We start from the raw sequence: 21,888 nt of genomic DNA on the forward strand, positions 1-21,888 counted from the left end.
AGAAACCAGGTAAGGTGTTCACCTTCACATTGCCGCCGGGTGTACCCGCTGGCTAGGCAAGCAGATATCAGTGTATCGACGTAAATGCCGTGTACTGCATGCCTCACAAGGAAGTGCAGCGTGAAGACCCAGCGACGAAGTTAAGGATTGTTTTAATGTGAGAAGAGCGTGCTGGTGCCGGTAAACATTGCATAAAAGAACACATCTGTAGAACGAAGACGACAGAGCCACATGGAAGGTTTTGCTTGATGCATCTTCCCTTGTCATTTGGTGCACGTCTTTGAATGAGTGCTTGTAAACAACACTTAGTTTGAACTCTGATCTTCTACAGGTCCTCATGCAATTCAGATGCTACCCGATCGCAATGACTGGCGAGATTGAGATATTCATTTCACAAATTGGTATACGTCAAGACCGTGATTTGTTTTAAGATTAATTTCATTGGCAGGAGAACCAAGCTTCAACTTTGAACAAGAGGGAAATTAAAGGGTGGAGAGTGTCACAGGCTTCGGTACCAACTATTGAGGAATATAAGAATACGGAGGCAAAGAACATGAAAATACGGAGTCCAGCTCGCTTGCACCATTGCATTGAATTGCATTATAAGCATAATCCTAGACGAGTGGGTCTCTGTGACCTTTTCTTAATATCCATATGTTGACTGCCCGTCCCATGCTTTCTTACCTCTTTTTCGTCTTTGCGTTACAACAGCTATGTCAACGCGGGCGAGCAATGCCAAATAGATTCGTTTTGAAGGGTAAAAGAGAATGGCTCGTGTCTGAAATGATTTGGTTAGCTTTATTACTATTTTTTAAATCACACGATTTACCTCTAAATTTTCGAGTTTATCCAGCAGCCAATAGAACCCGTAAGATATGAAAGCTTTGTGTTCCTTCGTATTGTTTCAGTGCCACAAATTGTGAAGCATTCAGAGGTGCAGCGCTTCTATCAAGATGAAGTCATCTTTATCACAGGTGCGACTGGTTTCCTTGGAAAGGTGCGTACTTATACTCTTGTAAATCACACATATACTTGAAACAAAATAAAAGATATCTGCTCAAGCGCAATATCGGAATAGTCTGGAAGGTGTACTTGTAAGAACAATTTTTATGTGGTGTTTCTGCCTAGTGCAGACTAGTTTGTTTCCAGTCATAAAATGTTTGCTTATGAATTGAAGACTCTTCGGCGACTGCTTAAAACTAGGTTATTTACTCATGTCGTTTTGGAGACTCAATATTCGAATGAATGTATGGTTGAATGAAACGTTATTTACACCTTACCAATTAAAATATTATATCTTACTTCCAAAACAATCAATATTCTGGAAGAATTTTATATGTTGTTAGAAACCAAAGTATAAGCTACAAGACACATTTTGGAGTGAGTTCGGTGTCAAAACATGCTTAAGGGGTTACTCGAGGCGTGTGGGAAATACGTTTGATGCAATCGTGGGAATATTGATTATTACAGTCGGGAGTCTTGTTAATAGAAACATTTTTCTCAGAGATCTTTAGTGGTAAAAGTTTTTAAGATGCCTGCCAAGGTTTTGTGGTAAAATGTCTTTCTGTACCTTCTAATATTCTGCTTTACTTAGGTAATGTATGGAGAAATATAAGTATTAATATAGACAGTCCATTGTGTATATGAAAGTCTAATGGATAGAAAATCTTAAAGAATGAAATAAGTGTAAAAAACAGGGGATCCCTTTAATTCCTTATTCTCCAATTATAACGAAACGGTCGTTAATATATTGGAAATGAATATAAACGCAGTGATAATATGTCGTTACTGTTCATTCCTTGTGTCTGGCTAGCCGCCAAGAACACCTTTACCCCGTAAAAAAATATATATAAACTTTATGCTGGCGAGATTTACGCAGTTTCTTTCAGATTAACTTGCATTCACTGTAGCATGTAAAGTATCAAAACAAGCTCTATTCTGCATGGTAATTTTCTCTGAATGGTTCCTTCCAGGTTCTTGTTGAAAAACTGCTGCGTTCATGCCCAGGAATCGAGCGGATTTACCTGTTGATCCGCCCAAAAAGGGATTTGAGTCCACGAAGAAGGTTCGAACTTTTCTTAAGACCAGCGGTAAGAAATCTGACTAATTTATTTCCACCATCCTTTTCAAGCAAGAAGGAGCAAAATACGGCACTGCAAATAGTGTGAATCTTATATTCATTTTAATTTCATAAATATCTTTAATATCTAAAAGCTCGTAGGGTCCCATAGATTTCCACATTACGTTCGCAGCAGTTTGTCTTTCAAGACATATCGGCGTTGTATATAGGTCGCAGATTTTCCGCTGTTTATAAAACAAAATTTCGGATGTTTTACGGTGATCATTTTTTTCAAAATTTTGTGCATTTCACTGATCTGTCTTCTACGGACGCCAAAAATGGTAATTAAAGGTGAAAAGTTTTTTTATGAAAAACTATTAGTTCTAGTCTAAAAGAACAGAGCTTCGACAAGAATAGTCCTAACTGAACCTAATATTTTAAACATCTGGGTGTATTTTTTTCGGTTTTACCCAATTTATATGTTTGACACCAACAAGTGTATGTTTGTGTTCATTTTTGTTAATACCTAAAAGTGGCCGGCCTATATATATGTGAATATGGGAGGTAAATTTCATAGAATGGTGTAAACTACGGAGTTAGTGGGTTATTGAATATCAATAAATAGACATTTTATTTGCTGCAAAGTTGCGAGACATGTAAAATTTGCTCGTATACCATATGTTGACATACCCTCAAATATGGTACATTTAAAATTCTATGCATTCCTCTTGTGCACATTACCGTGAGAAACAAAAATGCTCTCTGTGGATTTCACCTCGTTGCATTTTAGGCCCTCTCAAATGGTATACAGGTTGTCATCCTTCTATACGGCATTTGCAGACTTTCAATAAACTGCACAGCCACTTGATAATATGCACCCATTGCTCACAAGTAGACAAGCAGAGGAAAGAGACAATATACGGTGTTGAGATTGAGGGAATACTGCAGACATCGGCGAAAAAAAAACAACACAAACTTTGAAATGAGGCAAAATCAATATTGTTTTTATATACAAATAAAAACCAAAATAATACGTAGAATTAAGAAAATAAAAGTTATCAATGGCGGTACCTAGATGTAACACGTATTGTTTGGATCGCTGAGAGCAAGACCTTCCCGAGTATATAATGTCGCTAGCATTGATGCGCAGAGGACCTATTGAATGTTTTAATGTAGCAAATTGGGCAGGAACGTAAACGTTATACATAATGTAAACAGCTCAAAGGACGAATGCAAAGTGAAGCTGTATTCCCAAGTAAAATTTTACTAGTCACAAAAATAGAAAGAAAACAATGTAACCAAAAACGATTACATCAACAAACACCTGGTCATCCACCATACACCACATTAATAATGTTGTGTTTTGTAGATAATTAGGTGCTTGTTGATATTTTTTTTTTGGCTATGTTCTCTTCTTTTTATACCGTTCACTTATAAAATGCTTAGTTAAGAATACAGCGTCGTCCTGTCTTTTTTTCTTTCTTCACTTAGTGTTTGTCGTTTAAGCGGTTTGCGCCCTGTACAATAAAATGTTCTTAAAAAAAAAGTTGTGACGTAACACGAATCAATACTTTATGCGTTGCTCCCTCGTCCAGTGCTTCCAGCGGTTGCGCCAAGAATGCCCATCTAGCTTAAACAAGCTAGTGGTCGTCGATGGCGACATCAGAGAAGAGAAACTGGGCTTGAAATCCGGTGACTACGAGCGCTTGGCTTCAGACGTGTCCATGGTATTTCACTCTGCGGCAACTGTCCGGTTCAACGAACCCTTAAGGTTCGTACCTTGGTCAGTGCCTCCCATTACAGTCAACGACAACTCAAACGCGCAGGGTGTGACGAGGCCCCAGAATCTCGTCATTGCTCATCAGCCAATCAGATTGCTCAGTCAGCAGATAAGAATGCCAATGAGCCAATCACGGAGCAAGAAGCGTGAACAGAATAAGCCACACCCTTCGTTTCTTAGACTGGCAGTGACTAGGAAAAACGCTTTTGGAGGTCAGCAACCTGAGTTCCCAATTACAGCGTCTGACACACTCTGCACACATTTCTCGCTTACCCTCGTCTTCGGCCACGTATTGTTTCATATCTCGTAAGGGCGTAAATAAATCGCAATCGCGCGTAGCCATTCCCTTGACTTTATCGCCCCAGAAACTTGTCCATGCATAGATCTTTCTGCTCCATAAAAAAAAAATCAGCACAGACGTACTAAATCATGGACCAGTCATTGCACACTCCCTAGAGCTGCCAGCAATAAAGCGCTGGTGCGAAACGCAGAACCGCGGCAATAAACTCGCCCTGAGGCGTTTTTATGCAAATTGCATTTAAGTGTATTGCCTTAAAGGTCTAGACACTTTAATTCCCTCCCTTCCCTCCCTTTCTGATTTACCCAAACTAACTGTATTTGCTGGCTAGTTGCATTCACCTTTCTGGCATGCGATTTAGCATCTCTAAATTCACTATAGCGATTATAAAATAAACCAATGAGGGCGATGTCAAAACCAACATGCAAATATTCCTGCTCTTTTCAGTACCGCGACGCCACTGATAGACAAGCTTGCGGGTGAAACACGCATCCTATAAAACACAATATGGAGCGCATTTGGTTCGTGCTGCTTCGCGACTGCTAGGTCGAGCTTCCGAAGTCTTTATTTGACACCGTCAAATGTCGTCTATTTGGTCGGGAACAAATTCTACCTCCTGGTATGGGAACCCTTGCCTGCCGCCCACGTCACATTTTATTGTTGTCACTAGACTTCCATTTAAAAAACCGGGGACTAAAATTAAACGTTATTTAATTTCGCAAGAAATAATATTTCGCTTAATATTTGGGTTGCTAGTTACGTTGTGTTTGTTCGGTGTGTTCAGACAATTTTAAAAAAACTCGGGGACCATAAAAAAACTATTCTTCAGAAACCTCGCGCACAAAAATTGACGCCAATTACAGCCTAAACGTCCTCAATTTCATTCGGACTGAGGTGTACACCAATGATGGTGTGCCTTGCACGTGTTCGCACTAGAGGCTTTGCCGAGCAACTTGAAATTTCCAAGGTTCATATGCTTAACATATGATGAAATGAGTCGTTTTTATGCAGAACATGGAACTATAGTAAACTAAAGTTTCCGGCGTGTGCATACTTGTTTGTTCTCAGCAATGCCTATTTTTTATATTTATCCTTACTGCCTTGAAATGGATCAAGTGCGAATTAAATGACGAGAGCCCTTTAAAAGCCCAATCGGTCTTTTGTTTTTGCATTTTATTTACTACCAATCTCATTCCCGAAACGTGATGCACCTACCTGTCCCCGTTGACTTCATGGCACCTTTTCTGCGTTTTTATTAGATGAGTCACGCAAGACAAAATGTTCAACGAGACGGATTATCAAACCGAGATGTAACGTCTAACGAACCTGAGTTTACAAAAAAAAAGGATGTTCAAATCGAGACGGAATGTCCGACGAGCCTAAATGACCAACGCTAGGGATGATCAAATCGAGACGGAATTTCCAACGTGCCTGAATATCCGACATGACTGAATGTCCACTATTGGATCTCTAACCCGTGAAATATACAGATTCCTTGTACACTCAACTCATAATCCCGCCAACGCACCGACATACCGAATTCGCCAAGGCAGCAGAGACTGCTGTATCGTCCGTCTCAAAGGCTGCCAACGACGATAGATTGTGGCAGTAATCGTTCCAAAATCAAAGGGGAAAACCTTGAGGCTGCTCGCGTCCAGCGGTTCCAACTACGCAAAAACTGTCGGTTTCAAGGTCATTGTATTTTAGAGGAGTAAGATGTAGCCCCTAGCAGAGTATTTGATAAAAGCTTAGGTTGCTCCTAATAAAAAAATGAGCGAATCTATTTTAATTAGTCTTAAACAGAAACAGATGTGTCCTAAAACTATACATTTATTTATTACTTACTGTGATCTCACGGCCAGCGGAGGCCGCTTTCTCACCGTTTTTAATTATTGGGAATATAAAATTCATGGTAGCAATTGAACAATTTTAGAAAAACACAGTCACACTCCAAGCTTATGGCCAGCATTTATTAGCGTCCAGGAGTTTTACACCGAGAAGCGTTCAGCTACTGTGTGATGGACTCAGTTTTGTGCATGCGCGAGCCCCGATAGAAAATTGAAGGGGTTCTCTTGGCAGACATTCTAACAAGCACGCGAGGTCATAAACCTTTTTGGTTCATCATGCCTTGTTGAGAATGTTCGTGTTGAAAAACAAATTGGGTTGTGTCTATGTTTATACAGTCTAGAAGTTGGTCTGCCTCAACGGGTGACGAGACTCCCAGCTGTAGATGAGAAATTTAACCACTGCAGTAGAACCGCTAGCTTGGGGTCTTTAACGTGCACCACACAGTATAGTGATACATGACCGCACGCCGGTACGATGCTCATCCAGATCGAAACGGGCAGGGGATTGGGATTGAGCCCAGGATCCCCTTTTTCTGCAGCGCGAGCTTTCGCTCCACGTGCTCCGAGCTGGTGTACGCTAACCTACTCGGCCACCCATCCCCCTCTCCGTGTTGATTATCCAGCTAAGTCTGTTGGTTTCAGAAACGCTGTGAAAATTAACATGGAAGGCACCAAAAATGTGCTGGATCTTTGCCATAATATCAAGAAGATTAAGGTAAGTGCAGTTTAAATCGTGTTTAGGTACATAGTATTGGCGTGAATAATGTGCATCTGTGTGTGGAGCTGGCCTGATCATGTTGAGCTATGAAGCAAGGCAATGCAATTGAAGGAGTCATAAAACGATTTTTCAAATTGCGCTGAGTACTACTAAGAACACTCCCTAGTTAACGTTTTAACTAAATAAACTTGGCTTAGCTTTTTTTTTTCTTTGTTTTGTTTTTAGGTAGTGTTTGTTATAAGCGAAAAATCGCTAAATATGAGAATCGCTTATTCCCTCGATTTGGAGCCAGAACAAGTGGTCGCGTGGCCTAGTGCGTATCCTACGCCGCCAATGTTCATCGTACTCACGCGCTGGGGTTGGCAAAGTAGAAAACGCGCGCGCTGATTTCCAGGTATTCTTAGAGTTTGGCTATTCTCATCACCGCAGTGGTTGGACACAAGCCACTCCCCGGGTGTCCACCGAGGCATTGATTGATTGTTACGAGCCGAAGTCGAGTGCTCACGCAGTTCTTATGTCCAATTCATGAGCCCCAGAGGCGGGTGATCTCATAATTACGTCATCAAGCTTTGCGAAGGCAAGAATGAAAGAAATAGTTCCCCTTTATTTTAGCAATTTATCCACGACCAAGACGCTTCTGAATCAGTGGCGATTTGTGCGACTACACTTGGGCCTGATTAGGACCAGTATGCCTCTGCGAACTCATGAACATTCCAGCCCGATGTCGTTTCATGTGCCCTTTGAGATATTTATCTGCGTATGTTTTGTGCCATATTTTCGAGTATTCTGTCAATACTTTTAGTTTAGTGATTGCATCATTAATATTATAAGAAAAATCACTGACACACACAACAAATGTGCTCAAAATGAAAAGTGTTTTATTTCAGCAGAGTTTTTAAACATTGGTATGTACGATTTGCATTTACGCCCCATATGATGTGCGTAGATAACGATTCTACATTCTCGGCGTAAAACTTGACAAACAAATGTTGAATGAAGTTATACCCTTGTCACGAATCTCAGGTGATGGGGCAATAATACACCGAAAAAACGAAAGGTTGAGTGTTGTGACCTTACGGCAAGACATAATGCAATACGTCAATGTTGGCGCAAGAGCAACATCAAACACTAGCGATAAACGCGCTACTAGTGCGTCCTTTATGCAGGCATTGCGATCAATATATGATTTTAGACTTAAGAAATGACAGACTTTTACAAATCTCTGTAATGCAAAACTAGAGCGCAGCTCTTCATGAGGATGAGGGGAGGGTATGCCCCCTTCTCCTCCGATCTTCCTCCTCCTGCCCTCCTCCTCCCCTTTCCTCCTCCTTCTCTTTTCCTCCTCCTCTCGTTTTGCCGCTGAATTGGGGGCGTGACACTAAGTCGTGACGGCCTTTTGCCCGCTCAACTTCCTGGGGAGATTGGATTGGTGTTGAGGTCACGTGACATCAATTTCCCCGCTAAAATCAGCGGGGCAAACTAGCCCGCTAAAGTTAGCCGGAAAATTTCTCTGCTAATTTTAGCGGAAAAGTTTCTCCCGAAAATTCAGCAGAAACATTTCCCCGCTAAATTTAGCGGGGAAACGTCCCATATTGCAACGCGCGCGGTTACGCTAACTGCGACGCCGACGCCGCTCAACCCGAAAACGGGCGCCTTAGAGCAGCGCTTTAGAAATAGAACTTGCGCGATTGAACTGGGAAGTTCCAGCAGAGCACAATTACGCTTTCAATGGCCACTGGTGCACGGAGCATTGTCCCTCTTCGAAGCTCATTTTTCCTCTACGCTCAAAAAAAGAGCGGTGGGAGCTACGCGCTCGCCGGACCAATCAACGGCTTCACTTTCATAGCCTGACCCCTCTCTCTGCGTGTGGTTCTGGGTGGGAGCCCGATCACGTGACAGAAAAAAGACGTACGGCTGGTCGAAAGAGCATATAGCTTCCACCGCTCTGTCAACTTAGCGGCGAATAGAGCTCGAATTCCGAGGACACCTAAGCACTTATGAGTTGTGAATGCGAACGCATCCGTGGTTCGCTGGTGGCTGCTGCGCCACTGGGTGAGGCAGCGGCAGGAGTGCGAAATTCGGCGCGGCGCCGAGAGTGCGAAGCTCGGCGAGGCGCGTACTGGAATCACGTCTCCTCTCATCATCGTCGTCCTAGTTGCGTGTACCGGTTGGCGACGTTAGACCTCAGAGCGTAACGCTAGGCCTAACATTAGGTATAACGTCAGGCCAGGGCATACCCGCGTCCCCCCCCCCCCCCCCCCCCCTACGCCGCCAGCAGCTCGGCTCGCTCCTTAGCAACGGTGACGGCGTTGCTATTGAGTCACATGACGCGTCGCAGCCGATTGGAGTATAGGTCCCGTTTCGCTCAGGGGAATTTAGGTGCCGTTTATCGCCGCTACAGACAACGATAACGCCGGCTTCACTCTCAGATAACGCCAGTTCGCTCCATGGGACCAGTTATAGCTGTCGCATTAAAAGGACTAGTCGTCCTAATACAAAACAACCAAAAATTATAACGCATCGTCGCTGTACTTGACGAACTGTGCAATCCACGCGATTGTTTAGCTTGTATTTCTGTCGAACATTGCACTGTGAAAGCTTCAATGGCGGTTATCTGGATAGAAGCCTCATGTCTGCATTAAAAATAAACTAAAGTGGTTATATATTTGAGGAGAAAACACTTAACTAGCCTCCATTTAGCTTCCAGGATAACGAATATCATAGTTGCATTTCAAATTGATGCGCCAAGAAGCCACAACAGCGCTTTCGATGTAGCGCTGATGCCCATCCTTCCTGCGCGTTTTGTAAGAGGATCGAATCGTTTTATATTATTCAGAGACCTCAACATCTCGAGCCTTTCGGAAGCTTTGTCCAAGCACTCAAGGGCGATTCACACACTTGCATGAAGTCAGACCGAGCGCGACAGCAGCAACAAGTGATGTAACTCCTTTTACGGATTGCTATGAAAACGGTGGCGTCGGCTGCGAACAAACCGGTTTTTTACCCCGCTTTTTTTTGTAGCCGAAGCAGCTCTTGCTATAGCAACCCGTAAAAAGGATTAAAGTCGCAAGCCGTAGCAGTGGCTCTCAGTCGATCCCACGCAAGTGTGTGAAGCAACGTTCAGAAACGCTGAATGCGTTCCCTCACAAGTGGCACGCGCAAGGCGTTTGAAACATTCGGGTATTACGTCGCACCCAGCGGTTTACCCGGATGTATCATATATTATCATCGAAAGTCTTAAGTGTATTACTACAACTTTTGCAAATTACCGACTCTATATTTTTCTAGGCTGTTGTGCATGTTTCGACAGCATCCGTCCACTGCGATCTGGACGCACTGGAGGAGCGAGTTTACCCATCCACGGTAAAGCCGGATGACATCATTTCGCTCACAAAGTAAAGCTATTTGTCTTGTATACAGCAATAATAAACCCTTTCAAAAGTGCGCGTCATCTATACTCCGCCTCATCGTGACTTGGCAAACTGGCGAAGGCTGCGGTCCCAGGAAGCCAATCAGGGAGTCGAAGGGAGACACGTGACTGCATCTCTCCATTTCCGTGCAGTGCTGTGAAAGCCACGGGCGGGAGAGAGAGAAAGTCTGCCCTTATGTAGACATAAACTATAACGTGTGGGACACGAAGAAGAGTGTATGGGCCAGAGGGGAGTTCCTCTTTTCTCTCTCCTCTTACATCTTGGGTTACTCTGTCTCCCATATGTGACAGCCCTTGGTAAAGGCTGTCACGTACGCTTATTTCCGATTGCCTGGACGCCCAACGCAGCGCGAAAAACAAAGAGGGAGAGGGGGACAACCTAGCAACGATAGACACCCTAGCCACGTCGCTCAAGCCGGATTTGCTGCTCGCCAACGCGCGGGAACTTGGATGTCGGATTCGGGCGCCGCGTATATCATTTGGGAGCTCTATAACCCAACCCCCCGCCTGCGTTTAAGGCGCTTCGCGCCGACAGTGTGCGGCTGATAATGACATAACTATTAACCCACTTGGCCCCCCCGTACACGGCGCTTCGCGGCGTCCAGCCAGCAACCCAAGACCCGCTGTCCCCTATGCACCTCCGGAAAGGGACTCTCATACCTTTAGTTGAACGATATCACGTCGACAACGTTCGTTTTCTTTTTTTTTTTTTCGTTTCAGTGTTAATGGTAAAAAGGAATTGTCGTAAATAACGTACAATACCTCAAGAAAACAAAATGTCTAAGTTAAAAAAAAAAAAAAGTAAGCCCACACTGGGTATCAAACCGGGGTCCGCTGCGTATAAAGCAGATGTGTTACCACTAAGCTACGTTACCGCTTCGGAAACTCGTTTTAACTGCTGCCAATGTTGAGGGTGGCAGCGTCTATCTCTACGAGCCAGCCAATCCGGCATGAGCACCGTTGCCAGGGGTGTCTACAGGGTGTCCTCCTCTCACTCTTGTTTCGCTAGCCCCGTTAGGGGTCAGGCAATCGGATTCACGCGTCACGTGCGTGCTTCGGATCCTTCGCTTAGATTGGCTCAAAGGAGTGGTGGCGGCATGGCGTCTGCTTTTTGCCATGTCACGGTGAAACGAAGTATAGCAGGTGTTGGGCCAGTAATCCCAGTCCGCCATTGTTTGGGCACATACTCAGACCTGTTATCCTATCAGAGGGCTTCGTCGGCGTTCGGCGAAGACTCGTATCCAATCACCGGCTTTGTGCCCAAGCAATGGCGACCCCCAGTGTTGTTTGAGGGTGTTTTGAGAACGGCCTGTTTCTAGACAAATGCTCGTAAATTGTGGTTCCAAATTTGTATCCACCTCGTGTCACAGGATTACGTTATTATTCGTAGTGTCTTCCCTGTATACGAAAGTTGTCACCCGGACCGCAGCATATATATCTTATGGGAGGTTCCATAATAAGGCTAGCCCAGCTCCAACTTTAGAAGTTGATTTAGGCTGGTGTTTTTGCACTTTATGGCTTATATAGATTATATACAAAATATAACTTTTGTTTTAACCGTATTATTTTATTTGTGTTACAAAATTATCTACGCAGCCCTACTTTTTATGTTGATTTGTGGGTGTATGAATTTGGTACATATACGAAATGACCAGGAAGAAAGTTTTCACTGTATCTAAGAATATCTTAAACAACACATGAGTAACACTGAGGGACACTTAGAGTACTAATCATCGTCTACTCACCCTGATAAAAAAAAAGTCTGGCAAGAACCAAGTATATTTATTAAAACATATAAAATAGCGCAACAGAAACAAAGACAAGAAGTAAACAGGACAGGCGCTAGCGCCTGTCCTGTTTACTTCTTGTCTTTGTCTCACCCTGATAAAAAAAAAGTCTGGCAAGAACCAAGTATATTTATTAAAACATATAAAATAGCGCAACAGAAACAAAGACCAGAAGTAAACAGGACAGGCGCTAGCGCCTGTCCTGTTTACTTCTTGTCCTTGTTTCTGTTGCGTGTCTGTTTCTGTTTACGTAATAATCAGTACAAGTTTAAATATACTCAGGCTTCGTGACGCCGTCAGATCACGTGAGAGGCCATGATTCGTCATTTGTAAGTAAGCCCCGCGCACCGACAGTCGTCTACAATCGCGGGTTTTCTTGAGTCATACTTGATGAAGCTGCTTGAGGTCCCGCCCGCCTTCCCCTCGTGTTTACCGAGCAAACATGTGGAGATGAGGGTCGTATAGTCGTTTTGTTTTTTGTTGTTTCCTGTCATTCTCAGTCACGTGGGTTCCGTATCTGGTATGCGGCACGAAAAAAATAATAAAAAGTTTTAACCTGGAATTTGCGAAAAAATATAGGTGAGGCAAAAAAAGAATGTATGACGATCACGCATATTTCGTAAACACCTTCCAGCGGCGTGGAGGGATCACAACGATGTTTTACCGCACACCAGAAGTGACGCCATTCAAGATGGCTGAACCCTTAAAGAAAAGGTGGATACGGTTGGGGGCTCGGTTTCACATCGCCACTCGCTAAATGTCTCTGTTTCTGCTTAAATATGATTAATTACGACGAAGTATGCTTCTACATGCTTTGCATGATCATGCTTGGCCTGAAATGGGCAATGTGCGTTTGATGATACGTAGCCCTGCGTGCAACTGCTCTTCGTTAAAATCGAGCGTCACCCTTTCCACATAAAATTGAGCCCATGGACACATCCTGCGTTAAAAAGATTCGATATCGTGTTCGTGTTAACAGCGACACGCAGTGTAAACCAAGTGCACAGACTTCCTTAGTATACACCGGAGCGTTCTGAAGCTAAGGCTAAAAGGACTGACCCGTAACTTGCTGTTCGAAAAAGTAGACCTTTGTCTCGTTTAACCTAAAGTTAAGGTTGTCAATTGTTGTTGTGGAGTGTGCCTTCGTAACCTCAGTTTTGTGGACAAAGTTATAAAACTTAGTGCTTAACAAAATGTTAACGTCAATTGCTTTTATCTTTTCGCATGCTGATGCAATACGAGCAGAACACTGAGCGAGGTGGATCTCGTTAAAGCGACACCAGAGCTGCTCGGAGCCAAACCCAACACCTACACCTTTACCAAGACTCTGGCTGAGTCTATCGTTGCAGAACAAGGACGGGGCCTTCCACTGGTCATCGTCCGGCCTTCGGGTGTGTCCGCGTCCTGGAAAGAGCCATTTCCGGTGCGTCGCAACGAGATCGTTGTTGTGCTGTTATTGAACACTTGGAATCGCGTCTTTTTTTTTTACGGCTAAGTCTCTAATTTTCGACACGTACGTCTGTTTGTTTTTAAATTGTATTTTACGAAAATTCAACGCAGCAATTCCGTCAAAAGTTTAATGCCAGCTTTTTCAATTTTTGATATTAACATTGAAGACATACCGGTTGGAGATAACAACCTTTATATATTTCCCAGCGATAACATAGTTTAACTGTAGAAAATATTTGAAGCCTCATTTCGAACTATTCCTTTCTTTAATGTTTAATGTATTTGAGAACAATTAAGTTATTTTTCAAGATAAACACGAAGTCGATTTGGCAACTCATCAGTGAAGATTACATCGCCTTTCGTAATTCTTCCCAGATCCTGGTATAAGGTAAAGTCGGACGTCAGCTTGGTTGAATAATCAACTATAATACGCCAAGTGTTTTTTTTTTCTTTCTTTGAATATTATATTAATATCGCCTAGGAAAAAAAAACAAAAAAAACTACGGCGATGAAGGGGTGAACACCGGAGCACAATGCTTTAAAGGAATATTTTTATGCGTATTTCTAGATATTTTATATTTCTAATTGCTTGGATGGGTCGTTCTACATTAATGCTGCAAAATGTCAGTAACAGTATTTAAACTTTATGCAGGCGACCGGTTAGAATTTTTACCAGAGGCTATTTACAATACGTTCCTCAGCTGATTCTTTTTTTATGAACCTGAAAGTAGAGTTTGCCAGGTGACGGGGACAACTACAGCAGTGCCACTTCAATGCCTAACACAAAACTAATAAAATACACCTGAATTCCAGTGCACTCTCAATAAGCTCTTGCTAACAGAAAAAAGTCTCTCCAATGCCTGAAGACTGAAGGGCAATCGGACCTCAACTGTACAGTAATTCCCGCCTTAGTTAACAATTACCTGCAGGCGGTAATCAAGCTTTTACTGACCGATGTCGGCACCACTGATTGGAGAGACAAAACTCTTTGTACGCTCAATATAAATTGCAATCTGTGACTTCTTGTGCACTCGAAAAAAGGAGGTAAAAGTTCAAGATGGTGCCCTTCCGCACCACGCAATTCCGTCGTCGAAGCCTATTGGACTCATTGGGGTTCTCTCCTCCTAAAAAAGGCTCCCTGTTTTATTTTTGGAGAAGCAACGATGGAGCGCATGTGTTTCTTCAAGTCGTCATGCCACAATTGCTGATCAAAATTGTACTTCGGTTTCAATTCGGAGGCACCACGAGAGTCCTACCAGCTGACAGTTTGGGGTTCACAAAACTCTAGAACAAGTGCGAGACGGATTCTACTAGTTTGGAGCCATCCGTGACATGCGCGAGTTGCTCAAAAGTTAACTGCTGAATGCGCCAAGAACCTCCCTCTATTTATCTGCAAAAGGTAATAAACTACAACATTCGTGTCCCATTTGAGCGAGTCGCTGTTGACGTAATAGAGTTGCAACCAGAAACAACAGGGGTTAATAGGTGTCTGAAAACGTTTGCGCACTACTTCCCAAATAAACCAGAAGCTCTCCTAGTTCGGACATACGATGCAGAGACCGTCACTCGAAGTTTACTTGGCAACATTGTATTGAGGAACGGAGTGCCCCTAGAAAAACATAAAAAGAGACGCACCTTGAAGTCGCAAACTTTTTAGGATCTGTGCGCATCGCCACCCGAAAGAAAGACAAGTACAACACTGCTACATTCAAAGCCGAACAGAATGAGATTAATTCAACCTATTTCTCAAGCAATACCTCGACTTGTCACCGAGCATCACGACACCCGAGACTAACGTTGTGCCTCTCTTTATAATTTCAACTTTTCGGCTGTCGACTCAAATAAAAGAAGTACACACTATCAGTGTTGCTAACGGACAGGGGTCTACGGCTGCCCACGGCCTGTATATTCGGTACTCCAGTGGTACTGTTGCTGAAGGACAGATATTGAAAATGTTCACTTCGATTGCGCAAAAATTAGAATGGTATCATGACTGTGCACGAAGGAGTTTGAATCTCATCAGCAATAACGCAAGGAATGCCTCCGGTCACCAATTGAAACCAGGAGATTTCGTGTGGCTGCATAGTGCACGTTAGACCAAAGGTCGCAAGGTTATAATCCAGAACTACTATAGATGGCACCTAGGAAATCATAAAGAAGCTGAATGACGTCAGCAACCGGATTCGTCATGCCCACCACCGTAAACCTCAGATAGTTAATTTTGAACGGTGCAAGCCGTACCACCATAAGTCAGTATTTAAGCACTCCTCGGGACGAGGTATTCTTGACGGGGAAGTTTTGCAGCATTCTGAAAAAGGACGGCCCGCACTGTACAAGAAAGAGGACCAGAAAGAGTATGTAAAAAAAATGACCTTGTTACGGGCTTAAGCTGAGCACGTTGGTTCATTGCGTGTGAATAAGGCCAGCTGAACATGAAAAACAGACGGAGAAAAAAATTTAACATTCGCACCGCTGGACTAGCAACTTTTAATATTGCCTCTTTTTATTTTTCTGCTAATCCTTGGTTCTGGTTTTCTTTTTTTTTTCTTTTTTACGTTCAATTAGATTTTTTTTATTCTTTACACTTAATGTAGGTTTCCTTTTAATTTGTATTTATTTCGGGATTTCTTTTCCTTTCACGCATTGTCATTTCTGCTGTCGGAATGGTCTCATTTCTTCTCTTCTGTCTTCTATAAGCAATCTTCCACTTCTTTTCTTCTATCTATGCCTGAGACCGGAATCATGCACTAGCAGAAAATGAAGAAGAGGCATTATTAAAAGTTGCTAGTTCAGCGGTGCGAATGTTATAATATATTTTTTGTGTGTTTTTCACGTTCAGCTGTACCCTTCTAGTACTCTGAGCACTCCCTTCGTTCCTTTTAACCTCCTTGAACCGCATGACCTCTCTCTCTTAATCGCAACGCAAGACTGCCGAGGAAGGATGCTTTCACGTAGTATCAAAATAAGATTATCCTGGATGACGTGCGGATTTTTTGGGGGGCTTATGTGAGCCGTCTGAAGGACATTCCCAGCGGGTTTAAAAAATGTTTCAATCCGAAACCTGGCGCCAAGTCCGCTTACTCACTAATTTCCTGCGAGTAAAATGTCTCAGCCACAACTTCTTTCTAGATCAACTGAAAATGACAAGAATCGCAATCGAATGCATGTGGACGCAACATTTCCTCCCAGCATGGAAACACCACCTAACAAGAAGAGTCACAGCAAGTACCAAAAGGTCTTCGCTTGGGGTCATTGGTGTCGTCAATCTTACAGAAAAAGTCAAGAGGGTACTGGAGCAGGGTCCGAAGCTTGCAGTACCACCAAAGCTTAAGGCCGTTGACAAGGTTGCACTAGTAAGAAACATCGCGGCCAAAGCTACAGGAGAAAAAACATTGTAGATCATAAATGAAGGAATTTCTTTCCTTTGCAAGCCTAAGGAATCCCCTACATCAGAAAATGAGTTTTGGCTTTACAGTGAAAGAATTGCGGAGCAAAGTTCTAAAACGATGCGTATCCCACAAGGAGTGAGAGTTCGTCCTCCTTGATACAGGAATGTACGGAGAAAAAGCCGATCATGTCATCGCTGAGAATTTCATTTCAGCGGATAAAAGAACTACATCAACAAAAAAGAGCCATTTTGAAGATACTAGAAAACAACCAGCTAGGCAGTCTCGTCACAAAAGTCAAAGTCCTCGAAGTGACCAATTCTTGGTCTTTTTCTCAGCCAAGACACATAAAGAGGGAACTCCGTTCCGGAAAATTCTATCAGAAAGAAATACTTGGCAAACACAAGTGTCAACTTTTCTGGCCAAACAACTGTCCCAAATGAGGGTAAAAGACCCCATCAAGATTCCAAACTCAGGAAGTGTGACCTCCTTTCTTCAGGAAAAGGGGCCTAACATTGCCTCTGGATTATTCCCTGACGTTAAAGAAATGTACTATTCCACCCCCCATGCATGCCTCCTAAACATACTTCGAGAAACAATTCAATAGCAAGGTCTCACATCATTCCAAAGTACGGCTGGATTGTCCCTTGACAGCTTTTTGGAATTGCTACGTGTTTACCTGACGGCGACGGTGGCATCTCATGAAGATCAGCAGTTTGTGCAGAAAAAAGGGTGCATGAATCGGGTCTCAAGTGGCTCCTTACCTCAGCGATGTGTTCCTCGCAACATGCACACTTACTATCCAACAAAGCAATAAATATCCCCGGATTGAAGTCATCTGCCGGTGCAATGATGATTTCTTAATACTTTCTAACACGAAGGTAGAAGGACAAGACAATGGTTGCCTCGAGTATGTCATAAAATGCTTCGAACAGAGCTGCTGAAGCTTGGGTTCACTCTTGAACTACCCGTAAACAAATCTATCAGATTCCTTCATCTTGCCTTAGACTTTAACGATGGCCACGTCTGCTGGAGATACCAAGCTCGGTCCCGCAAAGGGTTTCTTCCATTCGAACCTGGACACTCAAAGAAGGTGAAACGTGGGGTCACCACCACAGCACCAACATCTGCTTTAAAGAAGTCATCTGAACACCAGATCCAGAGTAGCTTTGACACTCAAATATCTAGGCTACTTGATGCTAGGTATCCGGAAACAGTACTGGTATCGATATGTGAAAAGATCTCCCAGAATTTCGTGCGCTTACAGGAAGGCATCGAGGGAGCGACAGAGAAAAAGACTGGAAATCTCATATTGGTAGCGCCATATCTTCATGGCATAACTCACCGGCTAAAAAAGATCGCAGGCCGGCAAAGAGTCCAAGTGATATTGCCACGCTCGTCAGCGAGTGACCGCGCGCGTGGCCGAGCGGTTACCGTGCTTGACTGTCGTGCAGAAAGTCTGAGTTCGATTCCAGTCAGTGGAATGCTCTTTTATTTGTTCTTTCATTGCGTTCTCGTGAGTTCGAGAACATTCTCGTCAGATCGAGTTCTGAATGTTCCAGTCGCCGAACAATCTAGGCCGATTGTTCCAGAACCCAACGCGCGTACATAAAGTACTCTGCGTGCTGATCTGCAGTCAGTTTTTCGCCCAGCGTTCGACTCTGCTGCTACGCCGACTTCGACGCCCACGACGCTCCGTTATTATCTTTTGTACCCTTTTATTTTTGGCACAAGTTCACCACATTAAAGGTTTATTTCTTTCTGTTTATTTATTGTTTATTGGTCACCACCCGTGACATTTTGGTGGAGGTGCGGGGTACCGCATGCCCGTGCAGCGTTCCCCTCCCAGGACCCGCTGTGCAAGCCCGACTTCAAGCTCGCTGAGAAGACCACTCAGCGCGGAACCTGAAACTCGGACCAGCCGCCGCACCAAGGGAGAGGATCCGGAGTACGGTTTGCTCCTGGACAAACCCAAGCCGAAGAAGAAGACGATGGACAACCAGTCGCAGGCCCCCGCCGCTCCTGCCGTCGTCTACCTACCCGTCGCTTCTCGGACACCGGCTCCCTTCCACGGCGAAAGCCACGAAGACATCGACGACTGGGTCCAACAGTACGAAAGAGTGGCCCGTCATAACGGGTGGACACCGGAACAGTGTCTGCAAAACGCTTACTTCGCCTTGGAAGCCACCGCCCGGAACTGGTTCGAGAACCACGAAGCTTCGATCACTTCTTGGGAGCAACTCAAGGCTGAGTTGCGAGGAACGTTCACGAACCAACAACGAAGAGAACGCGCGGAAGAGCTTCTTCAAGCGAGGATTCAAGGCCCTAACGAGAGCGTCGTTAGCTTCGTGGAAGATGTCCTGCGACTGAGCAACCGCGCCGATCCCGAAGCATCCGAAGCAAAGAAGCTCAGAGTCTTGATGCGTGGCGTCAAGGAAAACATTTTCGGTGGTCTTGTGCGGAGCCCGCCTACCACCGTCGAAGGCTTCATGACGGAGGCCACCAACATCGAACGTGCCCTTCACGCACGAGCCACCCACTATCACCGAGTTCCGGGCGTCGGTTCCTTTTCGCCTTCCGGCTGCAACACCACGGACATCCGCGAGATGATCCGAGTCGTCGTCCGGGAAGAGATCAAGAAACTTCTACCTGCCGACGCAAGCCCAGCTTCGCCCTCAATCGCCGAGATTGTCAGGGAAGAAGTCCAGCAAGCGCTGCAGCCTGAGGTTCTCGTCAGCACCGCTCCGGAACCACCGACGTTGAGTGACGCCGCAGTGGCCCGACGGCCACCGCCTCCTCGTCGCACCTATGTCACGCCGTCCCGACGTCAGTCTCCTGCGCCGCAGCACGACCGACGCCACGACGACCAGGTCCAGTACGCCTGCCCGGAGCCTCGCGCACCCCGCAAGACCGACGTGTGGCGAACGCCCGACCGACGCCCTCTGTGCTTTCACTGCGGGGAAGCAGACCACACCTACCGCCGATGCCCATACCGACGACTCGGGCTGCGCGGGTTCCACCCGAACGACCCGCGCCCTCGTTATGGTGAACGACCTCGGGAGATCGACGAGTACCTGCGGCGACCTCAGCACCCCGAGCCCGCGTCCCGCCGAGAATTCCGGTCGCCGTCGCCACGACGTCCAGCTTCGCCGATGCACCGACCCCGACGTGAAAGCCTGTCACCCCTCGGTCCTCGCCGGGAAAACTAGGCGCGGCAACCCCTGGAGGTGGAGTTGCCGAAGGCGACCGACGCCAAGATCCTCCACAAACGTCGGAGGGCCCCTACTCGAACGCTACCAGAGACCAAAACGACGCCGCTGCAGTGGTGTCCAATAACCTAAACGTCGTCATCGACGGCCACGACGCATCTGCACTCGTGGACACCGGAGCAGACTACTCAGTCTTGAGTGGGAGGCTCTCCCGCCGCCTTCGAAAAGTCACGACGCCGTGGGATGGACCTCAAATACGAACTGCCGGGAGGCACCTTATCACACCCATCGGGAGATGCACTGCTCGCGTCGAGATCCGCGGTGAAACGTGCCCTGTGAAGTTCATCGTTCTACAAGAATGTTCCAGAGACGTTATTCTTGGCATGGACTTTCTGTGTGAATACGGCGCCGTCATCGACCTCGGTGAGAACAGATTGACGCTGCGCAAGCCCGCTCCGTCTTCAGAGAAACCTCAAACAGCGTCAGCCGCCGTCCGAGTCGCTGCCGACCACGTGAACCTGCCGCCGCGATCAAGTGTTGTCGTACCCGTAGTGGCCGAAGTAGCTACCTGCGGCGAAGTTGTTCTTGAAGGCAACCTTCAATTACTCCTAGAAAGAGGAATAGGCGTCGCAAGAGGAGTGGCTGAACTTCAGGATGGGCGCACCGTGGTCTTCGTGACAAACTTTCGACAAGAAGCGCAACACCTCACGAAAGGTGCCGCTGTAGGCCCCGTCGAGGAAATTCGGAACTCCGCCGAAATCGCCGCGATTGCTGAAGAATCATTCCCACCTCAGCAACGCATTACGGCGCCACCACAGCTCGACATTGACCGCAAGCTTCCAGGCCCGAAACGACGGCAGCTAAGTGACCTTCTCGCCGAATACAGTGACTGCTTCGCGACGTCGTCGAGGGTGCGCCAAACAACCATTGCGAAACACCGCATCGTTACCGAGGACGACGCGCGCCCTGTGCATCGATCGCCGTACAGAGTCTCCGTTAAAGAAAGTTAGGTGATCCAGGAGCAAGTGCAAAAGATGCTGAATGACGACATAATCCAACCCTCAAGCAGTCCGTGGGCCTCTCCAGTTGTACTGGTTAAGAAGGACGGAACGCTTAGGTTCTGCGAGGACTACCGGCAGCTGAGCGCAGTGACGAAGAAAGACGTCTATCCACTCCCCCGCATCGACGACACGTTAGACCGGCTGCGCCACTCCCGATACTTTTCATCCATGGACCTGAAGAGCGGCTACTGGCAGATCGAAGTCGACGAACGGGACCGAGAGAAAACAGCTTTTGTCACACCAGATGGGCTGTACGAGTTCAAGGTGATGCCCTTCGGACTGTGCACGGCTCCAGCAACTTTCCAGCGTGTCATGGACACCGTACTGGCAGGACTGAAGTGGCAGAGCTGTCTCGTCTACCTCGATGACGTCGTAGTGTTTTCCAGCGACTTCGACGAGCACTTGCGACGACTCCGAGCAGTTCTCCAAGCCATACGGACCGCCGGACTCACCCTGAAGCCGTCAAAGTGTCGGTTTGCCTATGACGAACTGAAGTTTCTAGGTCACGTGGTTAGTCGTTCGCCCCGACCCAGAGAAGACTCGCGCCGTCGCAGCATTTCCAGTACCGGCAGACAAGAAGGCCGTGCGAAGGTTTCTTGGACTATGTGCCTACTATCGGCGCTTCATCCGGGAGTTTGCAAGGATTTCCGCACCACTCACAAACCTCACAAAGGACGCCGAGAAGTTCGAATGGGCCGAGAAGCAGCAGCAGGCATTCGACGAGCTGAAGCGACGACTGCAGACTCCTCCTGTTCTAGGACATTTCGATCAAGATGCGGAAACCGAAATTCACACGGACGCAAGTAACGCTGGACTTGGCGCGGTACTGGTTCAAGTGCAAGACGGCACCGAGCGAGTTATCGC

The 21,888-nt window shown here is 45.7% G+C and overlaps 1 protein-coding gene across 1 annotated transcript in view; it reads left to right on the top strand.

Annotated features, from left to right (window-relative positions):
• The first annotated feature begins 732 nt into the window (after positions 1 to 732).
• LOC8026265 (putative fatty acyl-CoA reductase CG5065) overlaps positions 733 to 21,888 on the top strand; it is a 73,091-nt gene continuing 51,935 nt past the window's right edge. The window contains exons 1-7 of the mRNA XM_042293686.1: positions 733 to 757; positions 909 to 997; positions 1,974 to 2,090; positions 3,655 to 3,830; positions 6,627 to 6,699; positions 9,991 to 10,097; positions 13,165 to 13,342. Of these exons, the coding sequence (XP_042149620.1) occupies positions 733 to 757; positions 909 to 997; positions 1,974 to 2,090; positions 3,655 to 3,830; positions 6,627 to 6,699; positions 9,991 to 10,097; positions 13,165 to 13,342 (765 nt within the window). The remainder of the gene's footprint in view (positions 758 to 908; positions 998 to 1,973; positions 2,091 to 3,654; positions 3,831 to 6,626; positions 6,700 to 9,990; positions 10,098 to 13,164; positions 13,343 to 21,888) is intronic.

Source organism: Ixodes scapularis, unplaced genomic scaffold (assembly GCF_016920785.2).
Source record: "Ixodes scapularis isolate PalLabHiFi unplaced genomic scaffold, ASM1692078v2 PGA_scaffold4__175_contigs__length_147842914, whole genome shotgun sequence".
Lineage (NCBI taxonomy): Eukaryota > Metazoa > Arthropoda > Arachnida > Ixodida > Ixodidae > Ixodes > Ixodes scapularis.